This window comes from Protopterus annectens, chromosome 12.part0 (genome assembly GCF_019279795.1).
Source record: "Protopterus annectens isolate FY-2018-M chromosome 12.part0, PAN1.0, whole genome shotgun sequence".
NCBI lineage: Eukaryota > Metazoa > Chordata > Ceratodontiformes > Protopteridae > Protopterus > Protopterus annectens.
This window is the reverse complement of record NC_056746.1, coordinates 1,189,172,664-1,189,186,263: the sequence shown is the minus strand read 5'-3', so window position 1 is coordinate 1,189,186,263 and position 13,600 is coordinate 1,189,172,664. Positions and strand designations below refer to the sequence as shown.

The following is a 13,600-nucleotide window of genomic DNA, read 5'->3' as shown; positions in this document are numbered from 1 at the left end:
CTCTGTGATAATAGAATAACTTTCACAATAACATATTGAAGTCATAGTCAGAGGAATATAGCTTCAGAACAGTAACAAATAATTACCATAAAGAATGAAAGAAAGGTATATTTAAATTTATGAGAATTATGTTTTATAAACCTGTTCTCACTTGTTTCACTTGGAATTTGATTTAACAATGTGTACATAATTTCAGAGATTCCTGAGTGTAGTTTTGTTACTGAAAATTAGAAAGAAAATATTTTGTTTACAGTTGTACCCCAGCTTCTGGGCAGCTAGTTAGATTTTTATGGCCGTGACCATTATTGTAAGCTAACTGCCCTCTTTCATGCTGCCTCCATTTAAGACAATGTGTATTAATTTTTTTTCATAATTTCATCAACTGGTGATTTTCTTTCATTTATACATGACCTTTTCATATAGCCCTGCTTACCCTTGTAGACATTTTTGCAAATTCTGTTAACACTTCAGAAGGTGCTTCCATGCTTGTATGTAATCTTAATCCACCTCATTCATTTAACAAAAGCTGTTACCAGAGCCTATAGGAAGGAGTTTAAAAGAGATAAAAACTACTTATTGGAGCAGAGAGACAAATGCCAATAACACTGTGGCACCTAATGCAGTACAGTTGAAAATTGTGAGGGAGTGTGGTGTGTATAGCAAAATGGAAGTACTGGTCATTGAATTTAGGAAAGGTTCCTGGATCCTATTTCAGCCAGTCTATCCATTCTGACTGCTTGTCAGATCTGATCTGACCTTTAGTTGGTGCTCCTTGCCTCGAGCATCTTCAGAAGATCTCCCATAATTCCCCTGCACCCCTTTAGGTTCATAAGTAAGTACTAGACTAGCTGCCCTTATGGGTCATTTTAAGCCTAGGCAATTTTCTCCTTCAGAGGTGAGAATCAAGCCCATTAACTTGTGTCTCTGTGGTAACCACCTTAACCATTATACTAATCCACAACCCCTCTCCCCAACCTGCTGTCCGATCTCAATTTTAGGACTAATGCAAGTCCTTTGTTACCTTTCCCTCTGTTACAAAAAAAAAAAAAAAAAAAATATATATATATATATATATATATATATATATATATATATATATATATATATATATATATAGTTTCCTCAGTTCCTTCGGAGCATTAGACAGGAGGCCTAACATCATCTCCTGTCTTCTCCTATTAAATATAGTCTACTTACTTGGAATATTGAACAAATTAGTCTTTTTAGTTTACCTAAATGTCTGTGCTTCACCACTTTGGTCGCAAGTGTTTCTGTATTTCACTATTGATGAAACCTATTTCTTGATGGACAATTGCTTCAAGAAATTTGGCTAGCATAGCCAGAAAGTCTCACCCCATTATACCCACAGTCTGTGTCTGATGTTTCTGATGCCAGGTCATCTTTCAGTAGACTCTGCTATATGCAAGACCTTTGGGCTTCATTTCCTGGCAGATTGCAGGCTTCTCCTGACATGTCTTAAAATATAAAGAAAAGGAGAAAGAGATGGATCCTTTAAAAAAAAAGAGCTTTGAAGTTAACCTGTCTTTGGTTCTGAATTTCCCAAGGCAGGATTCTACACTTCCACATTTTGTTACAAATCTCTGCGCGAGTGACATTGCTTCTGGCTCCAACTACTTTGGAGTCTATAGTGATAAAAGGCAGGTCTCTGAAAAAGTCTCTTTCATAAAGGGAGTTGTCCCATTTTTTTACCTTGAACCCTGCCAACTATTTCCTCCCTTTCAGGTCCTTCAGGAGTCACAACAGTTGTATTTTGGATCTGAGAAACAGCTGGAAGCCTGTGTGTTTGGCACTGACCAGTGCCTTCACCTTGATGATGACATTTGCTCATCAGACTCGCTCAATGCCTAAACTTTTGGTGATGACTTAGTCCCTGGGACCAACTTGTTTGGTGTTGCTCTCAGTGTCATAGTCTTCATTTTTTGATGCAGCAGCTCCGATAGTCATCTCTGGACCATCCAAGTCATAAGTGTGAAACAGCACTAAGGCAGGAAGCCCTTTGTCCACTCCTGGGGGAACAAACACATTGCAGGGTCATAGGTCTTAATTACAGATTCTGGACTGGCCTTAGAAACTATGGAAATGATGATTATCTCTACTTCTACAGCACACACACAGTCTTCACTGATATTTGTACAACCTGTGGCACTCAGCATTTAGTACTTCAGCTTGTTCGTCAGATGTCCCTTGGACAGAGCAGAACAGAAAGCCTCAAAGCCTCTGGAGATTGACTAGATCCCTCTGGATATTCCTTGGATAAGGAAATGCAAAGGGAGGCATGTGAACTCCTCTACAGAGTCATTAACTTCTGACACCAGTTTAGATGATAGAAAGTTCTTCCTTATCTTGGCCCACTGAAACCCCACACCCACCTTACGCAAGGAGTTATTTGAAGCTTACTGTTTTGCACCCTTTGTCTCCTTGATTGTTCCACCTGCCAGCTGTCATTTAGATTTGGCTGTCAGGAGGACATGGCAGGAACCGGACTGCACAAAGACTATCCCCAAGAAGCCAAATGAAATACTTTGTCACCATAAAGATAGGCAGCACTGCTTCAAGAAACCTCTGGTGGATTCTCTGATTGCAGCAGCAACCAAGAGAGCACTGTCTGACAATACAGTTGCTGTCCATTCACCTAACAATGAATCTGGACAGGAAGGAGAAATGTGTGTATGCCTTGGGTATCTTTGCCCTGAGAGCACTAAACTATACAACACACACAAATTACCTCCGATACGATTTAGCAGACCAGTCTGTACACACTCTTCTTAAGCCACCCACGACTGAGCTTTGGAAGTAGGTTGAAACTCTCAAGAGTACTACGTTAAATATCACCAGTCTCGTCATGCAGCTATTGCATGATGCAACCAGTGGAGTAGCCAGAACAATGGGCATGGCACAAGCACTTCATTGAGGCATCATACTTAGCTCCTCCTTTGTAATTTTGCAGATAATTTCAAGGTGTCTTTCACCAATGCCCCTTGCAATGGGTCCTCTTTGTTCAACTTTTGGAGGAAGGCAAAATGCTGAGATGTGAGCAAAAAGTAAAAGACATGAAAGACAATGTCAGCCATAGGTGTCCAATTTGAGACTCCTCAAAAAAAAAAAAAAAAAAAAAGTACAACAGGAATCAGAAGGGGTCCACATCCCTGTAGTTTTGAAAACCCCAGCATCAGTCCTATGGCTCCTCCTCTGATACAGGTAGCTGTGTCAGTGGTGGCCCCTTCAATTGATACCAACCAAGATGTAGAATAGGTTTACAAAACCCAGGATTTGTGGGCCCCTTGTTGAGCAAGCAGTCTGAAAGCCCCTGAAGACTTGTCTCCCTCTAGAGGTATTTGGGGGCCTCTTATGTCTCCAATTAACTGGATGGATGGCCATCACACAGGACAACTAGGTGAGAGAGATCATATCCAGAGGCTGTATAATACCCCTTTCCCACCATCCCACATCCTGGCAGTATTAGCCAGTCTCAGAGATCCCACCGCATCAGTAAAATGCAGCAAAAAGAAAGATAATCCCTCTTTTGGGCAAAAAAGAACAATCCAAAGGGTCCTACCAGACCAAGGAGGGTCAAGAATCTGTTCAAGATTCTTTTTGTTCCAAAGAAAAACAAGAACCTCAGGTCAGTTCTGGATCTCAGAAGCCAAAATCATTATGTCAAATGGTCATGGTGCAAGCGAATTTGCCCTGTATAAATCCAAATGATTGAGAGCCTGAATAAACCTCCAAGATGCCTGATTCCATATCAGTATTGCCAAAGCATCCAGTTGGTTTCAGTTTAGAGCCCTGCCCTTCAACCGCACCACAGCTGTCCTGGGTATTCACCGAGTGCATTGCAATAGTTGCAGTCCTTCTGCAACTAAAAGGGATTCATTGTTATGGATGACTGGCTTCTTGCAACTTGTAACCATGAAGTCTGTCATAGCAGGCATGTATTACTTGCTACAGCTCTACTTATCCATAAGCATTTTTGTTAACTGCTACAAATCATTAATTCTGGTTAGTCCATTATCTTCATAAGATGCCATCTGGACAAAACAGCATGCATTGTGAGCATTCCTTCCAACAGGGTTCAATCTCTCTGAACTACAACTCAGTACCTGTTAGGTCATTACTACCCTTCCAACTTCCTTACTCCTATGAGTTCTTGGGTTGATGGCTTCAACCATTGTAATGGTCTTTCATGTACACTACTACATGAGAATTCTCCAGTGGTTGCTCAGTATTCAGTGGTCACAACAATCACACCCATTCTCTGCTCCTGTGAGTATAATTCAACTATGTATGCACACCTCCTGTTTAGGTGGGGGGAGCATTACAAGGGGGAGCAAAGGGTCCTGGATAGAAGCAGAGACCAATCTTCAGTAGAACATCCTAGAGATGAGAGAAATTCACCTGTTGTGGGAAATTCTTCTTGCAGGAGTGATATCCATACAATCAGACAATATGTCAGTAATATGGTATATAAACAGTCAAGAAGGGCCAAATCTTTATCATCTTTGCAGAGAGATCATTAGGGTATGGCATTGGGCAATAGCGTTACACCAGTTTTCTGATCACAGTGCACTTCCCAGGTAAAGGCAGGTGCCTAGAGGACAATCTCAGCAGATCCATCCTAATGCCTCACTGGTGGTCTCTCAATCCACAGTAGCATAACAAATCTTCGGCTATTGGGGCCAGCATTGCTGTAATCTTTTTGCTTTCTTGTCCAATACCAAATGCATCAGCTACTTTACCCTGATCCCTCTCAAGAGACAGTCACTAGAGATGTTCTAGTCTTTCAGTGGCTCCCCTGGGCTCCTGTATGCCTTTTCCCTCGGGCTCCTGTATGCCTTTTCCCCCAATTCCTCTAATCATGAGGTTCTTACAGAAAGCCTCAGTATACAAAGTGCAGTGAACCTCATTGTCTCATTCTGGTCCCAGCATATCTATTTTCCATTATTCAAACCTCACTTGACAAAGTGCCCATGGCTTCTAGATCAACATTTTCTTTCTCACCTATCTCGACTTACAGAACCTCAAGTTGACTGCATGGTTTCTCCAATTCCAGTGATGATCAGGGACCCTGCCTTATTCCAGAGCATGGTTTGCATTTTGTCAGCATCCCAAAAGGAATCAACTCATAAGGTCTACAAAAGTAAGTAGAAATAATCAGCAATTTACAGGTCCCTTTTCTGCTGCTATACCAATAGTTATCCAATTCCTATCAAATGTATTGTTGCTGGTTCTAGTTACGTGACCACCAAAATGCAGCTGAATTCCATTTCTAACTTCTTTAAGAGATTCCTCAACTTTTCTCTGGCAACTCTCAAATTATGCAAAGGGGCCTTCCTTTTGTGTCCTGCTATAAAAACATTACTCCTTAGGACCAGAGTCTTGTGTTGGAGTCTTTGATTAGAACCCTCTTTGAGCAAACATATTCTGCAGACATAAAGTCCCTTTCTTGGGAGACTATTTTTAGTAACCATCACTTCATAATTTTAGAATTACAGACTCAGACTGCTTCTCCATATCTGGTATTTCATAAGAATAAATCCCTTTACTCCCAAGTTAGCCACAGGGACAAATGTGAACTACTGAGTTGATCTGCCTAACAGGAGAGCATACCTTCTCTGCACACTAGATGTGCATAGACAACTCCAGATGTTCTTCATACCACATTGCTGCAGTCCTAACACTTGGGTATTCCGCTGTCCCAGTCGGCCCGAATACCAAAGTATATGGCTGACGTCGGTCAAGGCGCATTAGTCTGACGTCAGGACGTCAGGGTACAAATGCGCATGACCGACGTCATATCCTCAGTCTTTTTTGCCGCATGGTCCGATGCAGAAGCAGTTTTGCAAGTGCAGGTTGGCGTTCTGAGATTTTCTGAAGTCGGAGTTTCAGACCGAATCCAAGTTGGCTAAGTACCCCGTTGGGGATTATTTTGTTTTTTTCTTGCCTCAGTATTAATGTCAAAGAAAAAAAGTGAATAACTGTATTTCTTGTGGGAAACAGATACCTCATAGGGATTACCATACCTTGTGTATACCTTGCTTAGGGCCTGAGCACGACGTTGTTGGCTGTCGCTCTTGTGCTAGATTTAACAAACGCACTATAAAGAGAAGATTAGATTGTGCCAGGTTAGTTTTTGGGAAGCGGTGTAATTATAAAATGCCGTCGGATGCTCCGATGCCCGCTTCGTCAAAAAAGCGCAAGGACAAAACAGCAAAGCCTAGGCTGCAAGAACCGTCCGTCCCGGACGTCGGTTCTTTAGAGGGCTCGGTGGAGCCAGGGGTTCAGCCAGAAATTTCTTTGGAATCCCAGGGAGAGACTTTATTACTGCAAGATGTGACCTCTCAGGAGGTAGGCCAGGCGGAAGGGGCTTCTCAGGTAGCTGTTCTTCCCTCCCTTCCTAAGGTGGTTAGGCCCTCCCCTGCTGTTTCCAAGGCTTCTCCCAGGCTCAGGCCAGGTTTTGTTTCAGGAGTCACCCCTAGTTCTTCAGGGTCTGTACCTAAGAAGCATATGCTTAAAATGGCAGAAGATTTGATTACAATGATTAGAGGTTCTATGCCCCCTCCGATAAGAGGCCTAGGGTGGAACCTGAGCTTGGGAGTTTTGAGCAGTGTTCGGATGCTTCTGAGTCTTCGGCTGAAGACTTGCAGGAGTATTCCCCTTACTCTAACTCTGATGTAGATGATTCTACTCCTTCTGCTTCTCCTCCTGAGGATTTTTCATTTTCAGAGACTCTTCATTCCATGAGGGAGCATTTTAAATGGGAAGGTCAGGATTTCTCTGATTCCAGGAAAAGGCTTAGGGAATTTTTGTTTCTACCCCAGCATAGGCCTTTAGCTATACCTCCTGTTCTAGATGTGGTGGAGGATGTTTTGCAGAGGCTTCTCTGAACCCTGACTCTTTGCCTCCTGCTCCAGTTAAACCGGATAGATATTATAGGGTGCCTGAAGCTCATAAGTATCTTTTAAGAGTCCTAGGGCAGACCCAGAAACTGTTTCACAGGGGCCTAAAGGTGTTAAGGCTTCTGTTGTTAAAAATCCTGTTCCTCCAGATAAAGAGGCTAGGGCTTTGGATAGATGGGGAAAGAAAGTGTATACTTCTTCCACTTTGGCTATGAGAGCTTTGAATTGTCAGTTTCACATGTTGAAATACCAAAATTATCTCCTTTCACAATTAAAGTCTAAGGTAGATGCTTTGGCGGAAGGTAGTGAGTGTAAAGAGTTGCAGGATTTAGTTCATGTTTCTGAACAGGTGGGTAAGCATTCTTTACAATGTGGTTTTGATGCTGTGCAGGCCTCTTCGAGGGTGGCTGCCACTGGTTCGGTTCTTCGCAGGCACGCCTGGTTGAGGGATCAGAATTTAGCTGAGCATGTTAAAACAAGGATTTTAGATGCTCCTTTACAATCTGATGTGTTGTTTGGTTCGCCTGTGGAAGCAGTTCTAAAGAAAATGGAAGACAAGGCTAAGTCTATGCAGACTGTTATAGATTTTTGCAGGTTCAGCCTCCAAGTTTAGTAGAAATTGGCCTACCAAGGGGTGGACATATCCTGCTTATGATTCCCAGTCTAGGGGTAGGTCTAGACGTGGTAGAGGCAGAGCTCAAGGTTCTTTTAGGCCTAGAACAGGAGTTCACCTGCTCAGTCTTCTGGTGAGGGCAGGGTCAGTCCTTTCGTAAACAGACACAATGACCTGCCTTTTCAGCTGCCAGAATCTTCTCGTCTGGCAGCACCTCTAGGAGGAAGGTTGGCACTTTTCAAAGAAAACTGGAGTTTAATTACCCAAGACAGATGGGTATTGGATATCATTCACCACGGTTACAGGTTTTATTTCCATACCTTGCCTCCTTTCAAAGGCATGCCAGACATTCCTCCTCAACAAAGGAAAGAGGCTCACAAGCAAATTTCTCTGTTGCTCCAAATAGGAGCCATTCAGTCAGTTCCTGTGCCAGAAAGGGGCCTAGGATTTTATTCTCGCCTGTTCCTAGTACCAAAAAGGGGAACACGTGGAGACCAATTTTGGATCTGTCTATCCTCAACACTTATCTGGACATTCCCAAGTTCAAAATGTTGACGTTACAACAGCTTTTACCTCTGCTGGGCAAAGATCACTGGATGGTAACTTTGGATCTCAAGGAAGCTTACCTTCATGTTCCTATCAGACTAATTTGCAGGAAGTATCTGCGTTTTCGAGCTGGGAATTCTCATTATCAGTTCTCTGCATTGCCCTTTGGCTTATCTACTGCCCAGAGTATTCACAAAGGTTCTGGCTCCAGTGATAGCTTTCTTCAGGCTAAAAGGAATACAAATCTATCCTTATTTGGACGATTGCCTGATTCTGGCTCAAGGAAGGGACGTGCTTCTTCAGCATTTGGAATATGTGATAGCAGTGCTAAGATGCCTAGGGTATTCTGTGAACGAAATAAAGTCCAGTCTAGTACCCTCTCAAGACATGTGCTTTCTGGGTGTGAGACTGAATACAGCAGCCCAGATGGCCTTTTAACCCCGGACAAACAAAAGAATCTTTCTCTTTACTTCCATCAACTATCTCATCAGTCCGGGCTGACTGCAAGGACAGTCCTTCAAGCCTTAGGGTTCATGGCATCTTGTATTCTGGTACTTCCCAATGCCAAACTGCATATGAGGAAGCTACAATGGTATCTCAAAAATGTATGGACACAGCACTGCCAGGATTTGGACACTGTCATTCAAATAATACCTTGCATTCAAAAGGAATTTTTGTGGTGGGCTCAGGAATGTCACCTAAACAAGGGACTCTCTGTGACCCGGCCAGAGGCGAGTCAGATTCTAACGACAGATGCCTCAGACACAGCTTGGGGAGCTCATCTGAATGAAAGGTACTTCTAAAGGTCAGACAAGACAAGCCAAGGATGATTTTAATAGCTCCAGATTGGCCTCGGCAGCACTGGTACCCATTGCTGAGGAGTCTGGTAAGGAAGCCTCCATGGCCCTTACCTTTGATTCCACACCTATTGTCTCAGAAGGACGGGCATCTGCTCAATGTCAAGCTTCACTCTCTTCATCTAACAGCTTGGCATATTCTGTTTTGAACCATAGCAGGTCTCAGCTTCCTCAGCAAGTTTTGAATGTGATTATGGAAGCCAGAAGACCTAGTACGAGGAAAGTGTACGCAGGAAAATGGAAGAGATTTTTATTTTGGTGTGCAGCAAAGGATTTGGATGTTTCTGAGCCAAATTTGAGTGTGGCTCTTCAATATCTTACTGAGTTATTGGACAAAGGTTTGTCTTTCTCTTCCATTAAGATTCATGCTGCAGCAATTTCAGCTCACTATGATTGTGACCCACCATTGTTTTCTCATCCTTTGTTCAAGCAATTTCTTAGAGGGGCAAAGAATATAAGACCCCAATGAGAGCTCCTACTCCTGCTTGGGACCTCAATTTTGTGTTGGAGAAACTCACTCTACAACCTTTTGAGCCTGCAGCTACTGCTGAATTGAAATATTTGTCATGGAAGACTGCTTTTTGTTAGCCATTACATCTGCAAGAAGGGTGTCTGAATTGCAGGCCCTTATGGCGGTTGAGCCTTTCCTGATTTTTCATAAGGATAGGGTATCTTTACGTACTAATCCTTCCTTTATGCCTAAAGTAGTTTCTAGTGTGGCTTTAAACCAAACTATTCATTTGCCTACCTTTTATGCAGATCCCCAAAATAAGGGGGAAAAGATTTTGCACACTTTAGATGTACACAGGCAGTTGCGTTATTATTTAAGCAGGACTAAGGATTTTAGGCAGTCTCAGCAGTTGTTTGTTTCTTTTGCTTTGAGTTCTCAGGGCAAGCCTGTGTCAAAACAAACTATTTCTAAGTGGATTGGGTTTTGCATTGCATTTTGTTATTCCCATCATGGCAGGAGATTCCAGCTGGGATTAGGCCTCATTCCACTAGGGCTACTGCCGCTTCAACAGCATTTCTAAGGGGGGTGGCAACTAAGGATATTTTGGAGGCAGCTACTTGGAGTTCAGTGCATACTTTCTCTAAGCATTACCACCTTCCTCTCTACTCTAAATCTAGGGCTGGTTTTGCCACGGCTATTTTGCAGGGCATGTTGTCAGCTCCTGCTTCCTTATGATTTGCCAGCCTCCCTTTCCTCTGCTTTGGGATTCTACCCAAGTGTTAGGACTGCAGCAATGTGGTATGAAGAACATAGTACAGTTTTGTACCTACCATAAATGTAGATGTTCAAGATCCACATTGCTGCAGTCCAATTTACCTCCCTCCTTCCCCTCTGTGTTTAGGGGTGGTTGTGTGGGTGAGGTTATACTCTTGTAAATTTGTATATATTGTATATATATTTGGTGCAGGAGTGTGTGGTGTTTTTTGGTTTTAGCCTTATCTTTTTAGGGTCTTCTGACATCTGGGGCAAGAAAAGACTGAGGATATGACGTCGGTCATGCGCATTTGTACCCTGACGTCCTGACGTCAGACTAATGCGCCTTGACCGACGTCAGCCATATACTTTGGTATTCGGGCCAACTGGGACAGCGGAATACCCAAGTGTTAGGACTGCAGCAATGTGGATCTTCGAACATCTACATTTATGGTAGGTACAAAACTGTACTTTTTACTTTCCAAGATCTAAATCCATAAGAAAATATCCTCAATTGTTAAAAGCCTTTGCCCCTAAAAAAACACAGAATAGGAAGGTGTCTATATGGCTTTTAGACTGCATATCCTTTGCATACTTCTCAAGAAATAAAAAGTGGCAATTAAACCAAGATCTCTTTCCACAGTATTTTGTTTGTGTCTGTGGCATTTTTCAGAAGTTGTTCTACAGATATTTATGCAGCAGCAACATAGTATATGTTGCATGTCTTTGCCAAGCATTGCACATTTGATATCATTTCTAGATCCAGAGCCTCCCTTGAAATTACAGTTTTCAGAGGAATACTGTCATGGTGCTTGCGACATCCTGTCAATACCCCACCAGACTACCAAGAATAATGTGACATCCCTTACTATCCTGCGTCAGTAACTATGGAGCTTCAGTCATCACTACTGACTCCAGTAGGACACTGTCACTTAAACAGGAGTAAAATTTTCACAATTTCCCCTAAGAGCACAACAGGAATACGCTCCATAATCTGGAACTGTACTGCATACTTTTGTCTACCCTTAATTTAACTCCTTATTACACACTTCAAAACAATGTATCCCTGTTTAAGACCTCTGGTACACTTACACTTAAATAGATTAATGTCACACATCCAAACATTGTGGGAAAGCCTGACACAGACTTACATCTACTTCCCTTCCCCAAAATAATACAGTAACCCGCTGCCACCAACCAGAGTTTCACATGCCCTTTCGAAGGGGTGTCCAGTTATGAAAATTAGATATTAAAACAAATTATAGCAAATGACCTAAAGCAGCCAGGCTTTCGGAGTGGCCCAGGAAGTAAGCAAATATAAGCACTGTCAAATCACTAAAGAACACGCTGATTGGCCAGCCACAATGTAAGTTAATAAAATATTTAATAATGAGCAAATTTATTAAGACTATAAAGCAGTTATTTCCAATAAACAAACAGAACTCCATCACCAGGGAGATGAAATCAGTACTATAGGATAGAAATCCAACATTTAGAAAAACTGTAACTGATTAGTTATAATTTTCCTATCTGACTAAAGAACTCTGTCTCTATCTAAACTAAATTATTACAACAGAGCAAAGGCAGGCTTACAGTTCTTGGTGAGTCCTTTTTGGATGTTCACTGCACAGTACAACTGTGAACAACTGACAACTGCCACTGGCTGTTAACTGACAACAACTGTAACTGACTTCAGCTGTTTTCAGCAGGCTCTTTTATAGACTAAGCCTGTCACAACTGTTCCAGTTCTAATTTTCATTTCATATTTTGAAAATCAACCAACAGCTGTTTACCAAAGTTCTTCCTGTCTTTCAGCCTCTGATAGTAACACATAGCAACTGTTAGCATTCCGATGACATCATCTGCAGATAAGCTGGTTCTGAGATCGTCTGCAGTTAGAATCTTCTTCTCAAATCTGTGCAGTTAGAAGTTTAAAGGAACACCATTCAAGTCTGTAAAACATTCTTTACAAACAGATTATAAATCAACATGTACGAAATTATTTACAATATTCTAGCTAGTCATGCTGGCATAATAACACACAGGTTAATCTGAAATTATGTACAAAAACTCAACCAGATATGCTAGCACAAATGACCGTGTTTAATTTCTTCACAGTGCCACCCTGGAATTCAGGTAGCTTGGGATTCTGTCCAGCAATCTGATCAGATAAAATAAGATACAGAATGTGCATACTTGTCATAACACTAAATCCTTGTCATCCTAGTCTGTCCAGCATGACATGCCTCCCTTAATCTCCCTTCCAAATTGTCACCTTCAGGAAGGACCTGACATTCCAACTTTGAAGCTCCTTTCCTGTTCTTAACTGGAAGTCTTTGTCCTCATGAGTCTTATCAGAACATAGTCAGCAAACTCTGAGACAGCAGAAGAGGCGCATGGAAATTATGGAAGATTTTCTAAAGGAGCTCGAGGCAAGGAGCACTCGCTAAAAGCTGCATCAGATCTGACAAGTATTTGTGTCCCAGCAGTTGTGTTGGACGGACAAAGGTGAAAAGGATCCATAATTATATAATTTCTATTTTTTCAATAAATTGTGCAGAGACTGAATAACTCAGAACATAGCATGGGAGGCTTGATTAAACAAGTTCTTCTTTTCTGCTAAGGTCTTAGCATCTTTGGAGAGTTTAGCACAAATAGTTTGACAGTCCTATATTCCTGTTTTGCAAAAACCCTGTGCCTTTGCTTAAGTTATTTGAATAGCTAGCTAGCCCAATTTGCTGCTTAAAAAAAGCACTTGCGTTTAGTGAGTTTACCTGGTTAAGAAATTAATAAAATAAAAAAGGGCCGTTTTGTAGACCTTCTCAAGTAGATATCTTTTTTCTTTATTGTTAACTTAATTCCCCTCTGCTTTTTTGTAGTTCTGTTAACTTATTTGGATTATGATGAAATATATTTGCTTGGGTGACTGAGGAGAAAGAACTGTGTTTTATTGCTTAGTTCTGTTGCTGTGCTTTGCTTTTAAAAGATATCATAGTGACTGTTGTATCAGCTATATTCATCTCTTTACATTTTTTGCTTAAGGAACATATGTTTAACCATGCTGGAAAAAAGCCATACAAATGTGAAGAGTGCAACTATACAAGTGTTTACAAGAAGGATGTGATCCGTCACTCAGCAGTGCACAACAAAGACAAGTGAGTACTGAAAGATATTGACGTTTGTTGTAGTCCAGCAAAAGAATGTTAGAGTGGAGTGTCATAGTTAAAATAATAGTGATCACCCCATTAATGGATTTGTCTTCCTTTGGGATATTTCCTGCCTACTTTCTTTTCCTCACCTTGCCATAGTAGTGTGGTCTTATCCAACTGAGTTTCATTACTTTGTACAAGTGTTAGGGTCCTGGAGGAATTTTGTGTTGGAGTTCTGGAACTTCCCTATATGGTGATTTTTTCATTTGACACAAAATACCAATCTGAAACTGTAACTTCATGTTGGTATGCAG

At 41.6% G+C, this 13,600-nt stretch overlaps 1 protein-coding gene across 6 annotated transcripts in view; it reads left to right on the top strand.

Moving 5' to 3' along the window:
• The window catches only part of ZNF335 (zinc finger protein 335), a 1,318,033-nt gene that overhangs the window by 508,706 nt on the left and 795,727 nt on the right, over positions 1-13,600 (top strand). For all 6 annotated transcript variants that reach the window (XM_044090241.1, XM_044090238.1, XM_044090239.1 and 3 more), the window contains one exon: positions 13,180-13,292. In XM_044090241.1, the coding sequence (XP_043946176.1) occupies positions 13,180-13,292 (113 nt within the window). The remainder of the gene's footprint in view (positions 1-13,179; positions 13,293-13,600) is intronic.